The sequence below is a fragment of the Meriones unguiculatus genome, chromosome 21 (assembly GCF_030254825.1).
Source record: "Meriones unguiculatus strain TT.TT164.6M chromosome 21, Bangor_MerUng_6.1, whole genome shotgun sequence".
Lineage (NCBI taxonomy): Eukaryota > Metazoa > Chordata > Mammalia > Rodentia > Muridae > Meriones > Meriones unguiculatus.
Window position 1 is genome coordinate 54,184,536 of NC_083368.1, and position 27,969 is coordinate 54,212,504.

At 37.9% G+C, this 27,969-nt stretch overlaps 1 protein-coding gene across 1 annotated transcript in view; it reads left to right on the forward strand.

The window, feature by feature from the left end:
* The window catches only part of LOC110564443 (large ribosomal subunit protein uL3-like), a 156,662-nt gene extending 129,161 nt beyond the window's left edge, over window positions 1–27,501 (forward strand). Inside the window, 3 exon segments of the mRNA XM_060373940.1 lie at window positions 6,442–6,560; window positions 10,713–10,856; window positions 27,123–27,501. Of these exon segments, the coding sequence (XP_060229923.1) occupies window positions 6,442–6,560; window positions 10,713–10,856; window positions 27,123–27,501 (642 nt within the window).
* The last annotated feature ends 468 nt before the right edge of the window (window positions 27,502–27,969 follow it).

Here is a 27,969-nt window from a genome sequence, read left to right on the forward strand (position 1 = left end):
CATTCAAGATGTAGGATAGGAATCACGGGAGAGAGAGAGCTCAGTAGGTAAAAGTGCTAGATACACAAACATAAGAGTTTAATTTATATCGATAGCAAAGAAAGAAGGAAGAAAAGACAGAAGAAAGAAAAAAGAAAGATGAAAAGACATGAAGTGGAAGGTCTGGGTTCATTGAAATACCCCCTCTTGTAGATTATTTATTCTCTTATTGATAAAGAAATACACCCTTGCTGTGTCTCTTGCCTCTGCACAGGTGCACATAAGTGCGCTCTCTCTCTCAGAATAAGTAATTTAAGGACTAGTTTCTCAGTTTTAGACCTCAATTATAGCATGCCAGAAAATATGTCAGAGTTCAAATTCTAGGTTCTGCTGAAACAAAATTTCAAACTCAATCACTAAATAATTTTAGCAATTTCAAATGTCCCTGTTGTTTGCTTTTCTTAGAACTTTCCTTTGTTTCTATCTCTTTCTAAGTTTACTTCCTTTCTTCCTATTTTATTCTTTCCTGACACCTATTAGTTGCCTTATTAATTGAATGAATATGGAATTTTGACACATGCACACAATGTGCACGTATAAAATTCAGTCTGTCTTAATCTACCCTTGTTTAACTACTTCCAACCTCCAGCATTTAGTGCCTTTTTCAAATTCAGGTTAATCTTTCTGCTTGCAAATATTGTAAGATGTCAAAAGTACTTCTCTGTCCCTATCTGTCTTATTTTCATGAATGCCATAAAATTTCTATCCATTTTGTAACAAGTAATAAGAGCCCACATGTTTTGACTGAATGATATGGCATTGTGTGTATAAGTAGATTCTACTTTTCAAGCATTTCCAGATTGATAGACACCTAGATTAAATCCCTATGTCTGCTATTATGTGTAGTTTCACAATAAATAAATAAATAAATAAATAAATAAATAAATAAATAGGTAGCCAGGAAACTCTGGTTAGCTGGTTACATTTCTCATTGCTATATATCCCAAAGAGAGACATCTGGTCTACTTGGCTCATCCTTGCTCTTGAAGGATTTTCATACTAATGTTCAAAATGCCTTTCCTAGTTCAAGTTCCCACACAGCCTCACCCTGCACTTATGATTTTATTTATTTATTTTAGGACCCATTTCAAATGGGACCCAAACACTTTAATCAATGAGATTGCAAAGCCGGGCATTTATATGCATCCTTGAATATAAGAAAATTACCAAAGTAAATGCTTCAAAAGCATAGAAAAGATCTATTTGGTAATGTTGTAGAATGTTAGGGAAGAGGATCTAGACAAAGGAAGGAAGTAACTGAGGATGGTGGGTACTGGGAAACAAATCTTTCCTGTCTGGTCCCTGTCTCACTCTCTGTTTCCTTTTTGACTAGAAAGTGAGTAAATATTTCCACCACATATTACCATAGCCTTGAAGTTTTGCTCAAGTCCATAAGATCAAACAACTATGGATTTAAACCCCTGAAGCTGGGAATCAAACAAATCCTTCCTTGTAAAGTTGCTTCTCTCTGGTGTTTTGCTACAATAATGTAAAGATTGACTAAAAAGAACAAGAAAAGGAGATTTCCACCCAGGTCACTGATTATATGCTGACAAAACTGCTAACAAAGTTTATAAAATATCTCCTTAAAAAATGGTATTATTATCTGATACAGAAAAAAAAAATGACCTTCAACGATGTTCTGAATTGTGTATTTGTATACAAACAGTGATTATAATTGGTCTCCTTTAGCACCTTAAACAATGATTTCTGAATATTACTGGAATGAAATCAATTCAAAACTTACATGTATTCACGGACTTTCCAGAACAGTGAATTTATAAGGTTGGTTAACCTCCATGAAGTCAGGACATGTTTTTCAACTGATAGCCAAGAGTGCACAAAAGAAAGAACACCCCTGGTTATTAATTGCTCTGTAATGTGGTTTTCACAATAGGGCATCTCTTCTAAGTAGCTCTTTGCCATCTGCAACCCTTAGGCAATAAATTGTGAAAATGGATATAACCGCTGCTTGCGAACAGGACTTTTCAAACTGAGACGTTATTATTCTTTCTAGAATTCTCTTGTTTGTGTATGTGTAATGCTGTGTATATGTACATACAGCGACCTAACCCCAGGTAATTATATCATCGTCCTGATGCTCAGAATCATAATGAACATAAAATCTGAGTTCTTGACAAAATTGCTAACTGTTTTGCTAACAAGTAGTTCTGCCATTTTAAACCTGATCTGACTATTATAATCAACTGAGGTTAAAGAGAACAGAAATAAATAAATAAATAAGCATACAGCTTTGTCTGGGCTCCATCCCAGAACAATTTATTTGTTATCTGAGGGGATCACGCTCAAGCATCAGTTATTTTTAAAATGCTGCCCGTTGATTTTAATGTGCAGCAAGTACTTGGAGTCACTCTAACAAATGTTTAGTGTTGAGGTTTGTCCACACATATCAGCAGAGAAAGCAAGTGAGGATCAAGCAGGTGTCCATAAAAGCTGCGTTGTCACTGAACCCTGCCTACCAGGAACCAGAATCACGTGACTGAAGGCTATGATTGGCAGATGGAAAGAACAAAAGTTACCCTTAGCTAACGAATGGATGGAACCTGCAGCTAGATAATAAGTGATATTTATATACAAACTTTCTCTTTTCTATAACATTAGTGAGTTTGTTGCTGTGTACAAAATAGGGTTAGGGCATGAGCAGTGACTAAGGTTTCCAACAGGTACAAAAACCTGCCATGCAAATCATAAAGAGGGAGATATTCTATAGACTGAAATGATGACGTTCCTTGGTAAAAGTTATGAATCTTCATTTTTAATACAAGTGTTCCCATGCAGTTGTTCCACACTTTACCCATATATAGGTAGTTGTTTAAAGCTAAAGCTACCTTAGACAGAACAACTCATGTCACCTACAGAGGGGAAAGCACAATCCAGAAAGGAAAAACAAAACAAAACATGGTAGTTGGACAAAAAACGAAATATAGACGTGATCAGACCAAGTCTTTTCATAGAAAACATTTTACACACATCAGAAATATTCCCAAGTAGCATTCATCCAAGTACTGTTCCGATCAGTAAGATGCACAGAGCTAGGTGTCACAATCAAAGCACTCTCACACGCAGATTTAGTGATCTGGACATGGAGTGGCTCAGCCACAGCTAAAGGAAATGCATTCCTATTTCTCTACAGTTGAGAACATGGGCAACCCCTGTCACCATATGCTTTAATTCATTTTTTTTTAATCAACTGAAGATCTATTTTATCCTTTTATCTAATGTCATTAGAGATCAAATTTGGATGAATATAGAGTAACCTTGGGATTATTTTTAAAAAGTTACTGTTTTTTTAATTAATACACATCCACACATACTAAATACATATATGTGTGTGTGTGGTGTGTGTAACAAAAATTAAAAAAATAGATCATGAATTTAAAATAGAGCAAGTAGAGGTGTATGAGAGTGTTTAGAGGAAGAAAAGGGGATAAAATAATTATATTATAGTCTCAAAAACTTAGAAGAAACATTTTTAAATGTCAGTAAACAGTAGGGAGTGAGCTGCAGTTAAGAAAACAAGGAAAAGGACAGGAGCCTCACACAGAGGGCCTCTGAAAGACTCTACCCAGCATTGTAAAAAAGCACATAATGAGACTTATAAATAAACTTTGGGCAGTGTGCAGGGAATTTTAGGAAAGAAGGGGGAGATAGTAAGACCTGGAGAGGACAGGAGCCACTGAACCAAAATATCTGGGCAAAGGAGCTTTTGTGAGACTGAAACTCCAGCCAAGGACCATTCTTGGATATAACCTAGAACTCCTGCTCAGATGTAGCCCCTGGCAACTCAGTATCCAAGTGGGTTCCATAGTAAGAGGAACAGGCACTGTCTCTAACCTGAATTCAGTGACTAGCTCTTTGACTGCCTCTCCTGGATGGGGGAGCAGCCTTGCCAAGCCACAGAGGAAGACAATGCAGGGCCTGATGAGACCGGATAGGCCAGGGTCAGATGGAAGGGGAGGAGGACCTCTCCTATCCATGGGCTTGGAGAAGGGCATAGGGGGATGAGGGAGGGAGAACGGGATTGGGAGGGAAGGAAGGACAGGGCTATAGCTAGGATACAAAGTGAATAAACTGCAGTTAATATAAAAAAATTTTTTAAAAATAGTTAAAAAAAATAAAAATAACTAAATCAAGATAAGAAGAAGAAGGAGAGAAAATGGAGTCCACGGATTACATGCCCACAGCCAAGCTGTAGCCCAGCAGGGCTATAGTGCCGACACCACGTAGCCAACTCCTATCTCACTCTCAAAAACCTAATCCATTGCTTTACAGAAACTTTTCAGTTTCATGAGGTCCCATTTATTGATTGTTGTTCTTAGAGCCTGTGATGTTGGTGTTCTGTTCAGGAAGTTGTCTCCTGTGCCAATGAGTTCTAGGCTGTTCCCCACTTTTTTTTCCAATTGATTTAGGGTATCTGCTTTTATGTTGAGGTCCTTGATCCACTTTGACTTTAGTTTTGTGCAGGGTGATAAATATGAATCTATTTTCATTTTTCTGCATGTAGACATCCAGGTGGTCCAGCACCATTTGAAGATCATTCTGAGTGAAATATCCCAGAAGGAGAAAGACAAACATGGGATATACTCACTTATATAGACCTATAAGATATGATAAACATAATGAAATCTATACACCTAAAAAAGATAATCAATTGAGCGGACATGGGGTAAGATGATCAATCCTCGTTTAGAAAGACAGATGGGATGTGCATTGAACCTATGACAGGAGTCTACTGAGCGCATCTGAAAGACTCTAACTAGCAGTGTTTTCAAAGCAAAGACTCATGACCAAACCTTTGGCAGAGTACAGGGAATCATAAGAAAGAAGGGGAGTTAGTCTGATGGGGAAAGGATAGGAGCTCCACAAGGACCAAATATATCTGGGCACAGGGTCTTTTCTGAGACTGACATTCAACCAAGGACCATGTATGGATATAACCTAGAACCTCCACTCAGATGTAGCCTGTGATAGCTCAGTAACCAATTGGTTTCCCAAAGTGAGGGGAACAGGGACTATTTCTAACAGGAACTCAATGACTGGCTCTTTGGTCTCCCCACCCCCGAAGGGAGGAGCAGTCCTTTTAGGCCACAGAGGAGGGCTTTGCAGCCAGTCCTGAAGATACCTGATAAAACAGGATCAGATGAATGGGGAGGAGGTCCCCCCTATCAGTGGACTTGGAAAGGGGCACGGTGGAGATGAGGGAGGGAGGGAGGGACTGGGAGGGAATGAGGGATCGGGACACGGCTGGGATACAGAGTTAATAAAATGTAACTGATAAAAAAAATAAAAATAAAAAAAATAAATATAAAAAAAACCTAATCCATAAATCAAATCCTGACAATGCATTTATCCCCCCTTCCAAAAACATCATTCAGCTAATAGAGAACCGTCTCTTACCTGAGGCACAAGACCTTCAGTCCATCTTATCGTAACAATTTATATATTCTTCAATTTGTCCATCACAATATAATCTAAATATATGTCCTGTTTCATCTTAACATCAAAATAAAACTATTCCCCTGTTGAAAAGAAACCTACAGAATTTGATTATTCCTAGTTACTACATGTCCTATACCATCAGTCTCATTGCCATCAAAAAAAAAATAAAATAAGGTGAAATTGCAGGACAGTTCATAATTTGTCAACAGAGTACAAGAAAGAGTTTTAGACAGAAAAGCACACACCTAGACCAGGCACACACTTCACCTTTATCTGCCCAGTCGATTTGTGCTGCTAGATTACCAATTATGTGTCCTTGTGATTTAGAATTGTCCCACCTATCTCCTGTCAGCCTCGAGATTTTTTAAAACCCCCTTCTCAAAGTCAAACGCCCACGATATATTGTTATTAAGATCTTCACTTTAAAATTAGCTTCTTTGTGGGAGAGAAGAAAATGGCAAAGTGCAGAGTAAACCCAGCTCCCACTTTGCTCTTTCTTATGACTCCACATATGTCTGTATTTAATACACATCTGCTCCATCTCCTTGGGCTCAGATGTGCTCTTCTTATTAAGAACCTTTGTTTTCCTGTGAGGAGATTTCTTCACATCCATAAAGTTTTCTCATTAAAGTTACTTCTATTGTTAACTAATAAAAAAGATTCAATACGTATTGAACTAAACATTATAGTAGCATAGAAACACACACCACACTTTTTATTCAGAGCTTTGTATTTTCAAGAAATTCTACAAATTATGTTCTTTCAAAGTCAAGCACAGATTGCTGCATTACAACACAGATAAAATTTGTTGCACTGTTCAATAAGTAAGAATATGAATTCAGGATTTGGAAAACCGAGACTACTTTGCCTGCAGTACACTTGAGATATTATAACACTTTAATTGTAAAGTTGTTGTTGAGTTTTTGCTCTTTAACACTTAAGGTGCCATTTATTGAAGAGAACACTATGGAACCTCTGTACAACGTTCTTCTCCTGGTGGACAGCCTGTACCAGGACATCACTCTTATGTTTAATGCCTTGGCACTACGTGCAATTCTACTGTAAGTGACCAATGAAAACAGGGAAAATGTTGTTTTGGAGTTTTTAAAAGGGTTTTCTTTCACATTCAGTGTCAAACTAGCCATTTAATTCTATTTTTCTGTGAAGATAGGACACTGATGTTACAGCTCTTCAAGAGCTAGAGAAGTAAAAGTCAATAACCAACTTTTGTGAACATCAAAGCAAAAGTGTGAAATAAACTATACAGAGACGATTATATGTTCAAAGATACATACACACACACACATATATATACATATATAGTGATAAGTTTTAAATTTAGAAATGTTATTTTTTTGCTTAGTAACAGGTGAAATGGGAGTGCCACAATTTTTGATGACATAGCATTATGTTTAAAATCAATGCATATTATTTCTGGCTATTTTATTTAGTGTCTTTTATCAACATAAGGTCCTTATATTAAACTTGATATATCTTTGTATAAATTATAATTTTCAAAATATTAAATATCCTGAAAACTAAATTATTTCCTTTCTTTAAAAAAAATGTGTGTACACCATCAAGCTTCCTTTTAGTTGAGCATTAATTCCTTTATGTACAACTAAGGCATGAGCTACATTGGCTAAATGATTATTCAGGGTCTGAGCAGTCTGCCCAGTATGACTCATGGCTAATGCCCTGGTGGTAGCTCCAACAGCCGTCAATGAGATGGTAGTAACAATGGTGGCTGTAGTTCCAAGATCCCTTTTCTGTCTGAAGAGAGTCATAGCTCTTGCAGGAGCAAATAGATACCCTATGGCAAATCGCTCAACCTGGATGTCAATGAAAGTATGCTGGACTTTGTGTCACTAGCATACAACATGAGAATTTTTCCTGTGCTGCAAATCTGTCTAAACAATTGTCGAGCTATATTTTAGGTAATTGGACTGGAGAATTCGATACTACGATGGAGCAGCTGAGAGTGGCCATTGTCACAGTAAATTCTACCAGAGTGGATGCAGGACTAGCCACAGGATTATCAACATGGATTGCTGCAGCCATGAATCATCTGAAGGAATGGGCGGGCATGGGAGTGTTAGCAGGCCTTCTGGTGTTGGTCTCCTTGGTTTGCCTGTGGTATATATGCAAGATTAGAGTCTCACAACAGTGTGATGCAGCCATGATCATTCAGGCCTTTACAGCCATTGAAGCAGGACATTCTCCCCAAGCATGGTTGGCTACCATAAAAAGCTAAAATGTTATGCTCAGGATGCAAGGCTAAGCACTGCACTCAGGGTCAGCCGCTTTGGACCCAGAGAAGAGCATGTCTGATTGCATGCGGGTTGATGCCCCAGGTCCCGCCTCTGAGAAAAAGGTATCGGACGGGTCTGATGCTCTTTGGGTGGATGACACCTAAATGAACATCGGTACAAAGTCCCAATTTATTTCTAATATCAGAGATCAGACCTCTACTCTTGCCTGATGCGTCTAAAACAAAAAGGGGGAACTGTAGAGAGCTGCGGAATGCTATGCCTTAAAGATGGAGCTGGTTTCCGCCTTCCACCTTCCCGATGGTGAGTGCTCTCTGTCACGAACAACTCCACAGTTGGCTAAGGCCGAGGATCTGGCTTGCTTCCATGTATGTGGACCTATCTGCATTGCCCCCGTGGCACGCCTGGGTTGGCTACCCAGAGGCTATTTAAGCTGTGGGCTGGCTTTCCCCGGGGTCCGAGGATTGTTCAATGTTCCTGAATAAACAGCATTGAAAAAAAAAAAATGTGTGTGTGTGTGTTTGAACTTGTATTTCACGATCAAGTCATTAAGCTAGCATCAACTCACCACTCTTAAATTTTAACCTAAACTATACCTTCTAAATTCCTAGTTCCAGAATTTCCTGGTAGGCAATATCTCGAAAACTGATAATCCTAAAAATGGTAGAATATAGGCATGTAAAAATATTACAATTTCTATAACAATCTCAAATATTCTTTTTTTCTACATAATTATTCTAAATTGAAAAATGCCCAGGGACAATTTTACCAGTTTTGAGGCAGAGAACACTAAGAAAGTGTCAATCATAAATGCTGTCAAGAGTCATCTTTAACCAGGGGACTGGTGTCATTGATTTTCTCTCATTTGTGCCTCAGTGTTCTATTGAACCAAGGAGATATTTGTGACCTTCTCAAAACTAGTTTCTTTCATAAATCCAAATCTTATTTCAAAGTTCTGTGTTATTACTTCATTTCCTTCCATTCTTTCCTGTCAAGTGAACCAAAACCATAGAGCTCATAATGGAACTCTCTGGAATCTTACCTGAGTGGTGATAACTTTAATTCAACCCTTGTAAGTAAAAATCTCTAGTTCCACTAAAAAAAAAAATACTAAGAAAGTATAACTTATTATTAAGTAAAATATAGATCTTCTCAGAGATTATTATTAAATAAAATCTAGGTATCCTACAATTATAATATATAACTTAATAATATATATTATTATATTATATACAATATATTATTCTAGTGATTATTGTGCCATTATATAATACATATGTGCACATGAAACAAAGTAACATGTATCATTTATTGCAGAAATGTAAGATAGATAATGTTTTCATGGAATTTCTTACACATGAGAAGACTATGTAGTTAAATTAGTGATAAGAACTTGAGCAAATGGCACAAATTATTTAGTATATGTATCACTCTCAGGGAGACATCAGAGTATAAAACTATATGATTGAGAGCAATACTTAAATGGTTTATATGATTCTTTAACACTCTCGGTAGAGGGATTCTCTTTCCTTTATGAAATTCGCATTAAGGAAATAGATAGTTTGTCCGTAAATTTAAGAAGCCAACAGGACTTCTCTCATCGACGTACATTTTTTATGTATGCATTTCAACATAATAATAAAAATAGCTGAAATTTAACAAAATATTTTTTCACTTACTTTTAACTTTGCGTGTGTTTTATACCTTCTAAAATTTAACTAATTCTGTCCTTTTAAAATAAATAATTCCTATGGCTTCAAGAGCATATTAAGTTAGCTTGCACACTAATATACACTCAATGTATCTGCTCATATTTATGTGTAAAATATTGCTGCAATATATGATACACACAAAATAAATGGTTGGCATTAGTATGTATCATTACTCAGCTCAGTTTTGAATAACTTAATGCTCATTTTTTCTTTCCATTATATATATTTGTCCAAAATTTACATGAATCATCATAAGATAGTATAACTCTTGAAACTCATTGTAGGTTTACTTTGATAATCCTATATTTAATCTTACGATATGAGTGTGATATTTTCCTGACATAAATGATGCTTAATTGCTTCAATAATTAATTTATAACATATTATCTACATATATATTATTCTTAAAACATAATAATTATTTCAGTTCTCTTAATATTATTTTATTTTTTCCTACATTTCATATAAGTGTTTCACTCATTGAGAAAATATATTAAGAGCACATGAACTGGTCTTCCAATACCAAAAGTTAAAGTTTAGCCCTAAATCATTTAGAGAGGTAACTTTGTATAGACTCAGACTTGGAATGTTGTATTTTTACACCAAGTTTATATATATATATATGATATATATAATGGGGAAAACAATTTTTTCAATGAGATGAATTTTGGCCTGTGCCATATCATCAGTTGTCAACTTGACATATAGAGTTGTCTCCTTTGTATGGCCTGTGAGATGTCTGTGGAGATTCTTTTATTGCTAGTTGATATAGAGGGAGGGAGGGACTGGGAGGGAATGAGGGATCGGGACAAGGCTGGGATACAGAGTTAATAAAATGTAACTGATAAATAAAATAATAATAATAATAAAATGTTTGTAAAAAAAAAAAAGAGCTCAAAATATGTGAATGCTGCTGTCCCTAGGCAAGTGTGCTGGGCTAGTGCAGAATAGAAACGTTAACTGAATGTTAGTCTGAAAACAAGCCTTAAGGCATATGCTTCTACAGTCTCTGCTTCAGTTCCTGCCTCTGGGTTCCTGTCTTAGGTTTCTGCTTTGGTTTCTCTAGATGCTGAAAGGCAGGTAATAAGCTGAAATAAAATTGTCCCCCAATAAAGTGAAAATGTATCATTTATGCCTTCTCTCAGGATTACTGCTTCTAAGCTTTCCCAAGAAATTCCTGACTATACGCCTCCTGCTCATAAGGATATATCTTTATCTGGTCTACTTGTAGGTCTTCTTTATGTCCTAGAGATTGTGACTCAAATAAAGATGGCAGAGACCTCCTTACAAGGCTCCGCCTCCACGATGCTCTTGCAAATGTTGCCCTTGCACTTATTCAGGAACAAAATAACCAGAACAAAGTAAACTTAAAAAGGTAAGCAAGATTAGGTGGCCCAGAAAAGTTGACTGCAAGAAAAAAGAAAGAAAGAAAGAAGAAAGAGCCTCTTCCTACTATGTGCTCAGGCATATAAGGTTGCAGGCAGTGTATATGACTCACCATGAGGAAAAGATACAGTTATCTCCACCATACATAGCTGCTTATACGGATGGACAAAGAATGGGGTGGATAAATGGTAAAAGAATGAAGTGCTAAGGCCTCTCTTTTAGAAAAGTTAGCTCATGCAGGGCCTCTGTGCTATATGGAACTAGAATAAATTCATTTAATAAATTTTCCCTTTATTGGAGGGAGATTTTTAATTAAATTTTTATTTTTATATTAATTACAGCCTATTCACTTTGTACCCAGCTGTAGCCCCCTCTCTCATCCCTTCCCATTCGCACTCTCCCTCCCTCATCTCCTCCTATGCCTCTCTCCAAGTTCACAGATAGGAGAAGTCCTCTTCCCCTTCCATCTAGCTTGGAAGACAATTTTATTTCAGCTTATAACCTGCACTTCAACATCTAGGAAAACCAAAGTAGAAACTCAAGGCAGGAATCTAGAGGTTGAAACTGAAGCAGAGACCACAGAAGAATATGCCTTAATGACCAAGTAAAAGAAGAATACCAAATTAGGACATAGAAATAAACTCTACAAAATATAAACATTGTATTATGGCAGAAATTTCATAATAACATCATCGACTTTGGCCTGAAGATTGTCTTAGGCCTAATGACAATTGGCACTCTGACCTTTAAAAGTTGATGATACACTGTGTGGGACACAGCAATCAGCCCAGTCTTGGGGATTTTCTTTCTGTCTACTGCCCTGAGACAGCAAGGCTTTTGCGAGTTGCATTATGGGATTTATGAAAGAAAATGATTGTAAAAGGCAACTCTTTTCGGTCACAGTTTATCAGTGATGACTGAATTTGTGACCAAGAGAAAGATAAACCACCTGCCAGGGACTGGGATTATATGATCTATATTTTGGGAAAACATGAATCTACCCCTGTTTACTGGGTTCTATGTAAGAAAAGAAGCACCCTGAGTGCCAGTGAGTCACCTGCAAGTTTTCCCTGGCGCCGACAGACCAGACGCCTGACTCACTCTTCCTCCCCAACTTCTTATCTCCTCTGTGGCACCTGGCTGTCTCTGTGGCAGGACCCTGGCACATCCATTAATCCAGCAGTTATACAGAGGCTTTAGCGTGTATTTGTAAATAAACTATTGTTGTTAAACAGTATTTTAAAGATCATGATACATATTTTTATTAATTTAGGTTTTTATTTTTTTTTTTTCTTTTTTTTTTCTTTTATTTTTTTTTATCAGTTACATTTTATTAACTCTGTATCCCAGCCGTGTCCCGATCCCTCATTCCCTCCCAGTCCCTCCCTCCCTCCCTCATCTCCACCGTGCCCCTTTCCAAGTCCACTGATGGGGGGGACCTCCTCCCCATTCATCTGATCCTGTTTTATCAGGTATCTTCAGGACTGGCTGCAAAGCCCTCCTCTGTGGCCTAAAAGGACTGCTCCTCCCTTCGGGGGTGGGGAGACCAAAGAGCCAGTCATCGAGTTCCTGTTAGAAATAGTCCCTGTTCCCCTCACTTTGGGAAACCAATTGGTTACTGAGCTACCACAGGCTACATCTGAGTGGAGGTTCTAGGTTATATCCATACATGGTCCTTGGTTGAATGTCAGTCTCAGAAAAGACCCTGTGCCCAGATATATTTGGTCCTTGTGGAACTCCTATCCTTTCCCCATCAGACTAACTCCCCTTCTTTCTTATGATTCCCTGTACTCTGCCAAAGGTTTGGTCATGAGTATTTGCTTTGAAAACACTGCTAGTTAGAGTCTTTCAGATGCGCTCAGTAGACTCCTGTCATACGTTCAATGCACATCCCGTCTGTCTTTCTAAATGAGGATTGATCATCTTACCCCATGTCTGCTCAATTGATTATCTTTTTTAGGTGTATAGATTTCATTATGTTTATCATATCTTATAGGTCTATATAAGTGAGTATATCCCATGTTTGTCTTTCTCCTTCTGGGATATTTCACTCAGAATGATCTTTTCTAGATCCCACAATTTGCCTGCAAATTTCATGATTTCGTCCTTTTTGATTGCTGAGTAGTATTCCATTGTATAAAAATACCACAATTTCTGTACCCATTCCACCGTTGATGGACATCTGGGTTGTTTCCAGGTTCTGGCTATTACAAATAGAGCTGCTATAAACATGGTTGAGCAAGTGTCCTTTTTGTGTACTTGAACAAACTTTGGGTATATACCTAGCAGTGGTATAGCTGGGTCTGGAGGAAGCACTATTCCTATTTGTCTTAGAAAGCGCCAGATAGCTTTCCAGAGTGGTTGTACCAGTTTACATTCCCACCAGCAGTGGAGGAGGGTTCCCCTTTCTCCACAACCTCTCCAGCATGTGTTATCGCTTGAGTTTTTCATCTTGGCCATTCTGATGGGTGTAAGGTGATATCTCAGGGTCGTTTTGATTTGCATTTCCCTGATGGCTAATGAGGATGAGCATTTCTTTAAGTGTTTTTCTGCCATTCGATATTCCTCTGTCGAGAATTCTCTGTTTAGCTCTGTTCCCCATTTTTTAATTGGATTACTTGGATTGCTGCTTTTCAGCTTCTTTAGTTCTTTGTATATACTGGATATTAGTCCTCTGTCAGATAAAGGGTTAGTGAAGATTCTTTCCCAATCTGTAGGCAGTCGTTTTGTTTTGATGACGGTATCCTTTGCTTTACAGAAACTTTTCAGTTTCATGAGGTCCCATTTATTGATTGTTGCTCTTAGAGCCTGTGCTGTTGGTGTTCTGTTCAGGAAGTTGTCTCCTGTGCCAATGAGTTCTAGGCTGTTCCCCACTTTTTTTTCCAATTGATTTAGGGTATCTGGTTTTATGTTGAGGTCCTTGATCCACTTTGACTTTAGTTTTGTGCAGGGTGATAAATATGGATCTATTTTCATTTTTCTGCATGTAGACATCCAGTTGGTCCAGCACCATTTGTTGAAGATGCTGTCTTTTTTCCATTGAATGGAATTGGCTTCTTTGTCGAATATCGAGTATTCATAGGTGTGTGGATTTATTTCTGGGTCTTCTATGCGGTACCATTGATCCTCCTTTCTGTTTCTATGCCAGTACCATGCAGTTTTTATTACTGTTGCCCTGTAGTACAGCTTGAGATCAGGAATGGAGATACCTCCAGATGATCTGTTGTTGTACAGGATCGTTTTGGAGATTCTGGGTTTTTTGTTTCTCCATATGAAGCTGAGAATCTTTTTTTCAAGGTCTGTAAAGAATTGAGTTGGTATTTTGATGGGAATTGCATTGAATCTGTAGATTGCTTTTGGCAGTATGGCCATTTTCACAATGTTAATCCTACCAATCCATGAGCACGGGAGATCTTTCCATCTTCTGATATCTTCTTCGATTTCTTTCTTCAGAGACTTGAAGTTTTTCTCAAACAGGTCTTTCACTTGCTTGGTTAGGGTCACACCAAGGTACTTTATGTTATTAGTGGCTATTGTGAAGGGTGTTGTTTCCCTAATTTCTTTCTCAGCCTTTTTGTCTTTGGTATATAGGAGGGCTTCTGATTTTTTTGAGTTGATTTTGTATCCTGCCACTTTGCTGAAGGTGTTTATCAGCTGAAGGAGTTCTCTGCTTGAATTTTTGGGGTCGCTCATGTATACTATCATATCATCTGCAAATAGTGACACTTTGACCTCTTCCTTTCCGATTTGTATCCCCTTGATCTCCTTTAGTTGTCTTATTGCTCTGGCTAGGACTTCAAGTACTATGTTGAAGAGATATGGGGACAATGGACAGCCTTGTCTTGTCCCTGATTTCAGTGGGATTGATTTAAGTTTCTCTCCATTGAGTTTGATGTTAGCTATAGGCTTGCTATATATTGCCTTTACTATGTTTAGGTATGTGCCTTGTATCCCTGATCTCTCCAAGACTTTAAACATGAATGGGTGTTGGACTTTGTCAAATGCTTTTACGGCGTCTAAGGAGATGATCATGTGGTTTTTCTCCTTCAGTTTGTTTATGTAGTGGATTACATTGATGGATTTCCGTATGTTGAACCACCCTTGCATGCCTGGGATGAAGCCTACTTGGTCATGGTGGATGATATCTTTGATGTGTTCTTGGATTCGGTTTGCAAGTATTTTATTGAGTATTTTTGCGTCAATGTTCATAAGAGAGATAGGCCTAAAGTTCTCTTTTTTTGTTGGGTCTTTGTGTGGTTTAGGTATTAAGGTGACTGTGGCTTCATAGAATGAGTTTGGTAGTGTTCCTTCTGTTTCTATTTTGTGGAATAGCTTGAGGAGAATTGGAGTTAGCACTTCTTTGAAGGTCTTGTAGAATTCTGCGCTGAAGCCATCTGGTCCAGGGCTTTTTTTGGCAGGGAGACTGTTAATGACTGCTTCGATTTCCTTGGGAGATATAGGGCTATTCAGTCTTTCTACCTGATCTTGACTTAGTTTTGGTAGATGGTATCTTTCAAGAAAATTATCCATTTCATTTAGATATTTTTTCTTATTAGTTACATTTTGTTAACTCTGTATCCCAGCTGTATCCCGCTCCCTCATTTCCTCCCAAACCCTCCCTCCCTCATCTCCTCCCCACCCCTTTCCAAGTCCACTGATAGGGGAGGACCTCCTCCCCTTTCATCTGACCCTGGTTTATCAGGTATCTTCAGGACTGGCTGCAAAGTCCTCTTCTGTGGCCTAACAGGACTGCTCCTCCCTTGGGGGAGGGGGGAGGTCAAAGATCCAGTCATTGAGTTCCTGTTAGAAATAGTCCTTGTTCCCCTCACTTTGGGAAACCAATTGGTTACTGAGCTACCACGGGCTACATCCAAGCAGAGGGTGTAGTTAATTCACTTTGTGTCCCAGCTGTAACCTCTTCCCTTGTCCCCTCCGAATCCCACCCCCCTCCCTCATCTCCTCCCATGCCCTTCTCCAAGTCCACTGATAGGGAAAGTCCTCCTCCCCTTCCATCTGACGCTAGCCTATCAGATCTCATCAGGAGTGGCTGTATTGTCTTCCTCTGTGGTCTGGCAAGGCTATTCCCCCATCAGGGGGAGGTGATCAAAGAGCCAGCCACTGAGTTCATGTCAGAGACAGTCCCTGCTCCCCTTACTAGGAAACCCACTTGGATACTGATTCTATGGGCTACATCTGTACCTGGGTTCTAGGTTATCTCCATGAATGGTCCTTGGTTGGAAATATATTTTTATATTGCTAAGATATTTTATACTTGACATCTTATAAAAAACAAACTTATACTGATAAATGACCACAAAGAGTTTTAACACTAATGAATATTTTCAAAACTATTCAAACTGTTTATATAAGGAAACCTCTGACTAGAATTAAATTTGTTAATGGCTAATGAAATATTAAATATTAAATATTGCCAGTTTTTGACATTTTATTTCTACAAAGCTTAAACTTATGTGGCAATTTTATACATTTCTGAGGTATATTTATTGCATGTTTAAAACCCATGCTTTTTAAGTTTTAATCTCTAAAAATTCTTGATTAAGAATGCTAAAATTTTATAATTAGACAAAACATATATCAAGTGACATTTTACAAACTGAGCAGGCTCTATTTGTATATTTAGGTTTGTGTGTGTGTGTACCTAAAATTGAAGAAAAGAAGGCTACCATAAATTTGAAAGAGAGGAAGGAACAGTAGATGGGTGGACTTAGAGACCTGAAAGAAAAAGGGAAAATAGTGCAATTGTATTTTTATTTAAAAATAATTAAAACGTTTAGTCAAAAAATGTCCTTCACTTAAGTAGAACCTGGAATTAATTTAGCACAATCATTTAAAGGTGAGATTAATGCACAATGCTCCAGTGAGCAGCTCCTCTTTGCCATTATCTTCATTTGCCAGAAGATTCAGAAATTGTACTGTGGGAAAAAAAAAAAAAACTTCTGATAAAATAGTTCAGAATAATTGTTCAGAATAACAGTTCAGAATAATAATTCAGAATAATAAAAGTGTGGATATTATTTGAAAATGGAAAGAAAACTTCAGTATATTCTGATATAAGGTGTAAAGTATTTGAAGAAAGGACACCAGCAAATGCAGTGCTTCCTGTGGGCAAGCCTAGCACATATGTACAAGGAAGAGGATCAAGACTCCAAGACAATCCTTAGTTTCATAGCCAGTTTATATCAAGCCTAATCTGCATTAGAGTCTATCTCAAAACAGAAGTAAAGAAAAGTTGCTGATGGAAAGTTAATTTTATATTTATTTACCTATCTATTTATATTTATTATTTTATGTGTATGTATGTGTTACTTACATATATGTATGTGCATCAGTTGTGGGCGTGGTTCTAGCAATGGGTACAAAGGAAAGTCAAATCTTCAGAAATTTGATTTATGGAAAGTTGTGAGCCATTACGTGGGTTCTGGGATATGAATCTTTGTCCTCTTCAAGAGTAATAAAGGCTCTTGCCTGTTTAGTTGTATTTTTATGTCCTGAAAGATGATTTTAATTTCTAAATCTGTATATATATAATAAAATATATAATAAAGTATTATAGCAAGCTCCCACTTGATAGCGTTATTTTCTGCAAATCAGAACCTTCATGGATTAACTATTGAATTGTAATGAAAACTAAGCTAATACCATCACTGCTCAAACGAATATTATATGATGTGGTTTTAATCCTGAGGAATACCACAATGAACAAAGGGATATGGGCTACGTATATGACTGCTTAACAACTTGGTCTTCCATCTTCACATGAATTCAGGCACTTGAAGCCTTGCGTAGCTCAACAAGACAACTGAAGAAGGTAAAATATACAGAGAAGGAAAGAATGAAGTCAAAGGATCTTCATTTCCAGATGACATGATAGTACACATAGCACTCCAAAAATATCCACTGCGTTATTCATACAGCTGAGAAACATTTTCAACAAAGTTGTTGGGTACAAAATCAACTCACAAAAACCAGTAGCCCTCCTTTATACACACAACAGACCGGGAAGAAATCAGGAAACACCACCTTTGATAATAGCCTCAAATAATAATAAATATATATTATAAATTATATATTACATATCTATTTATATATATTGGGATAATTCTAACAAGCAAGTGAAAGACTTGTATAATAAAAACTTCAAGTCATTGAAGAAAGAAATTGAAGAAGATACTTGAAGGTAGAACAATTTCGCATGATGATGGTTCAGTAAGAAAAAAAGTAATAAACAGCCAAATTACTGAAAGCAATCTACAGATTCAGTGTAACCCCCATCACAATGCCAATACAATTCTTCACAAACCATGGAAAGACAATTCATAACTTCAAGCTGGAAAAGAAAGCACCCAGTAACAAGCCAAAATAATAATAGATCTGCTGGAAGTCTCACATTCCCAATCTTAAATTGTACCACAAGGCCATCATAATAAAAACCACAAGTGCTACCACAAAAACAGATATAGTGATCAATGAAGTAAGATTGAAGACAGAGATATATATGCACATCCTTACTGACCATTGATTTTCATTAGAGAAGGCAGAAATATACTGGAAAGAAATATAGCACCTTCAACAAGTGTTGCTGGTCAAATTGTGTGTCTGCACATAGAACACAAATAGACCCAAAATTATCCTGCTGTACAATACTTAACTGAAAATGGATAAAATAACTCAACATAAGAACACATACACTGAATCTGATAAAAGAGAAAGTTGCCTTGTGGAGCTCCTGTCCTCTCCAGGTCATACTAATTCCCCCTTCTTTCATATGATTCCCTGCACTCTGCTGAAGGTTTGGTTATGAGTCTCAGCATCTGCTTTGATACACTGCTAGGTAGAGTCTTTCAGAGGTCCTCTGTGGTAGGCTCCTGTCCTGTTACCTATTTTCTCCTACTTCCAATGACCATCCCATTTGTCTTTCTAAGTGAGGATTGATCATCTTGCCTCAGGTCCCCTTTCCTATTTATCTTCTTTAGGTATACAGATTTTAGTATGTTTATCCTATCTTTTAGGTCTAGTATCCATGTATAAGTGAGCATATACCATGTGTGTCTTTCTGATTCTCAGGATGATCTTTTCTAGATCCCACCATTTGCCTGCAAATTTCATGATTTCCTTGTTTTTAATTGCTGAGTAGTATTCCATTGTGTAAAAGTACCACAATTTCTGTATCCATTCCTCAACTGAGGGACATCTGGGTTGTTTCCAGGTTCTGGCTATTACTAATAAAACTGCTACGAGCATGGTTGAGCAAATGTCTTTGTTCTGTACTTGAGCACATTTTGGATATATGCCTAGGAGTGGCATAGCTGGATATTGAGGAAGCACTATTCCTAGTTGTCTGAGAAGGCACCAGATTGATTTCTAGAGTGGTTGTACAAGTTTACATTCTCACCAGCAATAAAGGAGGGTTTCCCTTTTTGCACAACCTCCCCAGCATGTGTTGTCACTTGAGTTTTTTTATCTTAGCCATTCTGATGGGTGTAAGGTGAAATCTTAGGGTCTTTTTGATTTGCATCTACCTGATGGCTAAAGACATTTCTTTAAGTGTTTATCTGCCATTCCATATTCCTCTAGAGAGAATTCTGTTTAACTCAGTACTCCATTTTTAATTTGATTGCTTAATTTGTTGCTTTTTAGCTTCTTAAGTTCTTTATATATCTGGGCACAGGGGTCTTTTCTGAGACTGTATCTCCAATCAAGGACCATGCATGGATATAACATAAAACCCCTGCTCAGATGTAGCTCATGGCAGCTCAGTATCCAAGAGGGATCCCTAGTAAGGGGAAGAGGGACTATCTTTGACATGAACTCAATGACTGGCTCTGTGACCTCCCCTCCCCCCAATGAAGGAGCAGCCTTGCTAGGCCACAGAGGAGGACATTTCAGCCAGTCCTGGAGTGACCTGATAAGCTAGGCTCAGATGGAAGGGGAGGAGGATTCCCTATCTGTGGACTTAGAAAGTGGCAGGGAGGAGATGAGGGTGGGAGGGTGGGATTGAGAGGGAATGAGGGAGGGAGCTACAGCTGAGATATAAAGTAAATAAACTGTAATTAATATAAAAAATAAAAATTTAATTTAAAAAAAGAAAGAAAAAAAGAGAAAGTTGCAAATAGCTTTGACTTCATTATCTCACTGACAGACTTTCTGACCAAGGTACCAACAGTGCAGGCACTAAGATCAGCAATTAATCAATGTGAACTCATGAAGCTGATAAGCTGCTGTAAGGGAAAAGACACCCATTCTAACAAAGCAGCAGCCTACAGATACAAAAAGATGTTCATCATCTCCAAATCAGATAAAGGCCTAATATTCAAAATGTATAAAGAACTCGAGAAGGCAATTATTTAAACAACCTAATAATTCAGTTAGCATGAGGCACAAATCTAAACATAATTTTCAAAAGAAAGTTCAAATGGCTGAAAAAGACTTAAAGAAATTTTCAATATCTTTAGCCATCAGAAAAATGTAAATAAAAACTTCCAGAGATTCCATCTTACCCCTGTCAGAATGATTAAGAACCCTAACACAAGTGACAGTTCATGTAGAATAAGGGGAACACACATTTCTCCATTGCTGGTGGAAGTGCAAATTGAATAGTCACTATGGAAATCAATATATCCATTCCTCAGAACATTGGGAACTGATCTACTTCAAGACCCTCTTATACCACTCTTGGGTATATACCCAAAGAATGCTTCATCCTACTACAAGGATACTTTCTCAACCATGAATAGAGCAGCAATTATGAATAGAGAAGCAATGAGAACAACCTAAATTTCCCTCAAATGAAAAATGGATAACTAAATGAGGAGCATGTACGAAATGGAATATTATTCATCTCTTCAAAAAATACCATAATATGTTTAGGCAAATGGTTGAAACTAGAAAGGAAATCACCCTGAGTGAAGTAAGCTCGACCCAGAAAGAAAGATGTAATATGTATTCATTTATATGTGTGTATTTGCCATTACGTAAATGATGACCAAGCTACAATTCATAGATCTAGGTATAGAAGAAGGGACTGGGGTGGGGCACATGAATCTCCCTGGGAGGGGAATACAAAACAGATTTTATGAATAGACTGGAGGTAATTGGGAAGTGGAATGGGATTATCATGTTGGGAGGGGAAAAGGAGGTGAGTTTGGGAAGAGGATATAGGAGTGACAGCTTGAATTGAGTGGATGGTCATGGAAACATGGCCCAGTATAATTTTTCTAAAGTGTATGAAGTCAATCCTTATGAGGTCTCCTAATTATGGGGGATATGGAGTCCCAACTGTCAATCTCTTATCTCATGGTATATACTCACTAATAGTGGCTATTAGCCATATAATATAGGATAAACATACTAAAATCTACGGACCTAAAGAAGCTAAACAACAAGGAGGTCCCTAGGGAGGATGCTTAATTTTCACTCAGAAGGGAAAACAAGATAGATATCAGAAGTGGGAGAACAGAGAGAACAGAGGGAGCCCACCACAGGTGTCCTCTGAAAGACTCCACCCAGCAGGGGATGGAAGCAGATGCAGAGACTCACAGCCAAACTTTGGGCAGAGTGCAGGGAGTCTTATGCAAGAAGTGGGATACAGACAGACCCAGAGGGGACAGGAGCCACACAAGGAGACCAACAAAGCCAAAAAAGGCTGGTCCCACTGGGGACTACAGAGACTGATGCCTCAACCAAAGACCATGCATGGAGAGGACTTAGTTTCCCCTGCTCAGATATAGCCCGTAGACAGCTCAGTCTCCATGTGGTCTCTGACATGGATTCAGTTGCCTGTTCCTTGATCACTTCTCCCTGGTGGGGTGACCTAGCTAGCCCACAGAGGAAGTGGACCCAGGCAGTCCTAATAAGGCAAGTAGGGGTGGAGAACTTCCTCTATCAGTGGACTAAGGGTGAAGGATAGGGGAGGAAGAGGGAGGAATGTTGGGAATGATGAGAGGAGATGAAGGAGGGGGATACAAGAACAATACAGAGTGAATAAATTGGAATATAATAATAATGAAAAATAAAATGTCCTTCATGCCATACCGCAAAACTTATATAACTTAATCTAAACTTCTCATATTCAGATATGAAGCATGAGATAAAGAATATAGCATAAATCATTTGGGAGTACTATCATTTGGTAAGGATCTTATTAGATAAGATAAAATGACAAACTACTAAATATATTTCTTTTTCTTGTGAGTCAAAGATATAATACTTTGTACCATGAAATTAAATTTAAGACAATAAATAGTCTTATTAAATATTCCACTATTGAATTAAAAGTTCTTTTTCTTCACAGATTTATGATAAAATAAAAATACGGTAAAAATTCAACTATTGTACAAATGACTCGTAAGCGTGGAATTATATGACTGTAATGTGGTAGACAGAGACTGTATGATGAGGATTTAAGCTCATTTGCTCAGTATTTTCACAGTTAGCAAAACTGAGAAAAACTGAAAAGAAATCACATGGAATTTCAAAGGCTATAATTTTGACATATACAAACTGACAAAGGAAACTGGCTGTGGTCATTACTAAAATGTAACCATCTTATAGCTTGGGTGAAATAGTGGCGCTGAGAAATAAGATTGCATATTTTAGATAGAGAAAGACAGTGTCCTACAAGAAAAGTAACAAATACAATGAGTGTAGAAACTTGTTCTTTTTTCTTTTTAAATATTAGTTACAGTTTATTAACTTTGTATCCCAGCTGTAGCCCACTCCCTCATTCCCTGCCAATTCCACCTTCCCTCCCTCCTCTCCTTTCCAGGTCCACTGATAGGAAACTTCTTAACGTTTATGGAATCAAGATGTTATATTTACCATGGAAGGAAAGTCAAAGCAGGAACCAGAAAAGTAGCTGCCAGAAGCTGAAGTTCTGCAATGCCAAGATAGTGTCATTGTCATTGCTTACTTTTAAATCAATAGATAATAAAAATGTTAAGTGTTTAGAATGTTATTAATATTTTAGAGGATAAATCTTGAGACATAATAAACATAGATGCGTGGCAATTGGGAATGTATTGTTAACTAACTTGTAAAACAGAAATTGATTACAAGTAATTGGGGATAATTGAAGGAGAGAAAAAAAATCCTAATTAACAAATTTTGGTGATTTTTCAGTCACAAGATGTTATATAAACACAGTGATGCATTTTGATGATGGGTGAAATTGAAGATAAATTTAACTTTTTAAAATAATTGCATATAAATTATATTAAATTCCCAAACAAGTATTAATATGAAAGAACAGCAAACACCTGGTGCAAAGAACAAATTCTGAGAATAAATTAAGTTCTTCCGTGGCATTGTTGCATTCATTTGAATGGATATTTTTAAAATGTTTGTATACACTAAAGTCAAACCAATTAATAGATAAGGAAATATGTCTCCCAGAATACTAAGTCCAAGAGTCATGGCTTTAAAGGTCTGGCACACAGAGCTCAAACCTGACTTGGTGATTCTCTTGGTTTGGTTATTGTGAAGAGGATTATTTTGCATTCCGCTCTGGCTCCTCTTTAACACAAATAGACATTGGTGGCTCCTAGGGTATTGTGGTGCCTTATTGATATCTGTGTTAGAAAACAAAGACATATAAAAATAAAAGAAGATCATAATTCCTAATATTAGCTGAATTCATTTAATTTTATTTACCCTGTGCATAAACCAAAACTAGGTGCCAAAAATTGGCATAGCTTAGATGCAAATTCTTTTTTAAGTAAATTTTTATTTTATTATTATTATTAATTACAGTTTATTCACTTTGTGCCCCCCATACTCCCTCCATCCTCCCCTTCCAGTCCCAAACTACCTCTTCCCCACCCGTGTCCCTCTCTCAATCCACTGATAAGGGAGGTCTTCCTCCCCTTCTCTCTGATCATAGTCTATCAGGTCTCATTCAGACAGGCTGCATTGTCTTCTTCTGTGGCCTGGCAAGGTTGCTCCCCCATCAGGGGTAGGTGATCAAAGAGCAGGCCAATCAGTTCCTGTCAGAGACAGTCCCTGTCCTCATTACTATGGAACCCACTTGGATGCTGAACTGCCATAGCCTACCTCTGTGCAGGAGTTTCAGGCCATCTCCATGAGTGGTCCTTGGCTGGAGTATCAGTTTCAAAAAAGACCCCTGTGGCCAGACTTTTAGGATGTCACTGTCTTTGTGGAGCTCCTGTCCTCTCCAGGTCTTACTATCTTCCACTTCTTTCATAAGAATCCCTGTACTCTGCCCAAAGGTTGGCTATGAGTCTCAGCATCTGCCTCAATAACCTGCAGAGTAGAGCCTTTCAGAGGCCCTCTGTGGTAGGCTCCTGTCTTGTTACCTATTTTATCCCTCCTCCAATGTCCATCCTCTTTGCCTTCTGAATGGGGATTGAGCATCTTAGCTAGAGTCCTCCTTCCTGTTTAGCTTCCTTAGATGTACAGATTTTATTAGGTTTATCCTATATTATATATCTAATATCCACTTATGAGGGGAGTATATACCTTGTGTGTCTTTCTCCTTCTGGGATACCTCATGCAGGATGATCTTTTCCAGTTCCCACCATTTACCTGCAAATTTCATGATTTTCTTGTTTTTTTTTTTAATTGCTGAATAATATTCCATTCTGTATATGTACCACAATTTCTGTATCCGTTCCTCAACTGAGAGGCATCTGGACTGTGTCCACCTTCTGGCTCTTGCAAGTAATGCTGCTACAAACATGGCTGAGCAGATGTCCTTGTTGTATACTTGAGCATCTTTTGGATATATGCCTAGGAGTGGTATAGCTGGATCTTGAGGAAGCACTATTCCAATTGTCTGAGAAAGCGCCAGATTGATTTCCAAAGTGGTTGTACAAGTTTACATTCCCACCAGCAGTGGAGGAGGGTTCCCCTTTCTCCACATCCTCTCCAGCATGTGTTGTCACTTGAGTTTTTGATCTTGGCCATTCTAATGGGTGTAAGGTGAAATCTCAGGGTCATTTTGATTTGCATTTTCCTGATTTCTAAGGACATTGATCATTTCTTTAAGTGTTTATCTGCCATTCCACATTCCTCTAAAGAGAATTCTCTGTTTACTCTGTACCCCATTTTTTAATTGGATTACTTGATTTTTTAGTGTTTAACTTCTTGAGTTCTTTATATATACTGGATATTAACCCTCTGTCAGATAGAGGGTTGGGGAAGATCCTTTCCCAATCTGTAGGTAGCCAATTTGTTTTGACAACAATGCTCTTTGCTTTACAGAAGCTTTTCAGTTTCATAAGGTCCCATTTATTGATTGTTGCTCTTAGAGCCTGTGCTGTTGGTGTTCTGTTCAGGAAGTTGTCTCCTGTGCCAATGAGTTCAAGGCTCTTCTCTGCTTTTTCTTCTAACAGGTTTAGTGTGTCTAGTTTTATATTGAGGTCTTTGGTCCACTTGGACTTTAGTTTTGTGCAGGGTGATAAGTATGGATCTATTTGTGTTTTTCTTTTTTTTAATTTTATTTTTCTTTTTAGTTATATTTTGTTAACTCTGTGTCCCCACTGTATCCCTCTCCCTCATTCCCTCCCCAACCCCACACTCCCTCCCTGGTCTCCTCCCTGCCCCTTTCCAAGTCCACTGATAGGGAAGGACCTCCTCCCCTTTCATTTGACCCTGTTTTATCAGGTATCTTCAGGGCTGGCTGTAGAGTCCTCCTCTGTGACCTAACAGGACTGCTCCTCCCCTGGGGGGGGGGGGGAGAGGAGTCAAGGAGCCTGACCTTGAGAACCTGTTAGAAATAGTCCTTGTTCCCCTTACTTTGGAAAACTATTTGGTTACTGAGCTACCACGGGCCACATCTGAGCAGAAGTTCTAGGTCATGTATACATCCAGTTAGTCCAGCACGATCTGTTGAAGATACTATCTTTTTTCCATTCTATGGTTTTGGCATCTTTGTCATGAACCAGGTGTCCATAAGTGTGTGGGTTTATTTATGGGTCTACTATCTGATTCCATTGATTCACCATTTTGTTTCTATACCAGTACCATGCAGTTTTTATTACTGTTGCTCTCTGGCACCCTGGGGTGCCCAGTTTTGTCTGTGATGGAGAGTTGGGAATGCAGCAGGTTTCTGGGATGACAGCTGTGCGCCTGCTGGTCTGCAGGACCTTTTCCAGGGATAAACTGGGTGACCTCCCCTATCAGTGGACTTGGGGAGGGGCACGCGTGAAGAAGGGGGTGAGAGGGGGGATTGGGAGGGGAAGAGGGAAGGGATTATGGGGGGATACAAAGTGAGCAAAGTGTAATTAATAAAAATTAAAAAAGAAAAGATTCCATTTGTGAGCCCATCAGGTTCCAGGGAATCGCTTGAAACCCATGGTCATAGAGAAGGCCCGCTTAAATGTAGTGAGTCATAAAAGAGTCACAGGAATGTGTGAAAGGGAGAGAGGTGAGCAGGAGCTGAGAGAGGATGGGAAATAGAACAAATCATGAATTGTCAAAGAATAAATTTAATACAATTAAATTTAAAATCTAACATGTGAAGAAGCTTATGTCAATCCCCAGGTCATTTGAAGGGCATTAAAGTGTTCACACAATGGAGGCTTTAATGCATAAATATTGCATTTCTACATCTTATTTTCTTCTCAAAAGATGTTAATAAAGTATTCTGAGAAGACACTGTACATAGCTTACAATGTGTTACATTACATAAATATAACAAATTTTGTTATATATTCTTTCAAAAAATTTAATTCATGAATTTCAGTAGTTAGTAAATAAAAACCAAAACTAATTGGTAGATGCTATTGGACTTAATAACATTACTAAGTACATTTATTATTTAAAAGTTATTGTGATTTTCTATATATTCAGCCTTGTTCCTAATAATCAGAGCTTAAAGAATTTTCCAATTTCTAAGTACTATTTCTTTCTTCTCAGAAGATAACTTCAATATAATGTTACTATGCAGCTGTACTTTGTAACTGTAGATGGAAAATTACCTTTAAAATTGAATATTTGTCTGTGAATCCTCAACTGTTTTCTTCTGTGGATGTGTCTCCTCAGGGTAAAAAAGCACTTTAATTTGTTAAAAAAAAACTTTGTCAAAATGAATGTTCAGTAGTTATTTTTATGTAATTGAAAAGAGAGAAGTGGTTTTTCATGTCTTATTGCTTATAGAGAAATCACATTATTTTAATTTTATTGTAATTTATTCTGGCCAGTATAAGCTGAAATTATATACATTAATTGGTTGATTTTATACATTTAGGAATAGTTTTTAATTTTTCGTTATGTTTAGTTGTGGGAGGGGTGTGTATACGACTTCAGGTGCCCGGGGAAGCCAGAAGGATCCAATCTCCCTGGAGCTGGAGTTACAGGTGGTGCTGGGCTTCCCGAATGAGCGCTGGGAACCAACCTCTGGTGCTCTGCAAGAGCAGGATGTACAAAATTGCTTCACCATCTATCTCTCTAGTCTAGAAAGATTTTTTAATAAGGTAAAACGCTGTAATTTGTCTTTCTTCTTGCACGTGGGCATCACCACTGAGTGCCAGGGTCACCTGCTTCCTGTGGAAACCTTCGTGGCCCTTAGCCCTCCTTGGCTCTACATCTCAGCTCTCCGATGCTTCATCTTGAGTTCCAGCCTCACACACGTCCATCTTCCTAGGTGTTATCGTTAGAACGGATAGATCGATTCTCTTGATGTAATTCTGATGAGGTTTGCATCTGTGACAAGTCACTGAATGAGTCTTGAGTGACCACAGGCCTGGCTTGTGCGTCCCACGTGAGCAGCAATGTATGATGCTCTTCATTCCTTCACCATCAAGCACTTTTTTAAAACTCTCCTTCTGTGATCTTAGTCTCCATCTTTCTTCAAATCCTGTATCATTTCTAAATTACACACACACACACACACACACACACACACACACTCATGCCCTTACCTCTTAGGCATTTGTGCCTGATGTCAGATAATTCAATTTTTGTTGTTATTGTTGTTGGACAATATGCATCTACAACAAATTTTCAGTTACTGGCAAATTTTTATAAATTTTTATTTTAATAATTAGTCTAAATGTTTCCTCATAGTTTGATATTATTAACTATGTGTTATTGTCATCTCTGTTAATAGGCCTTTCAACCTTAGC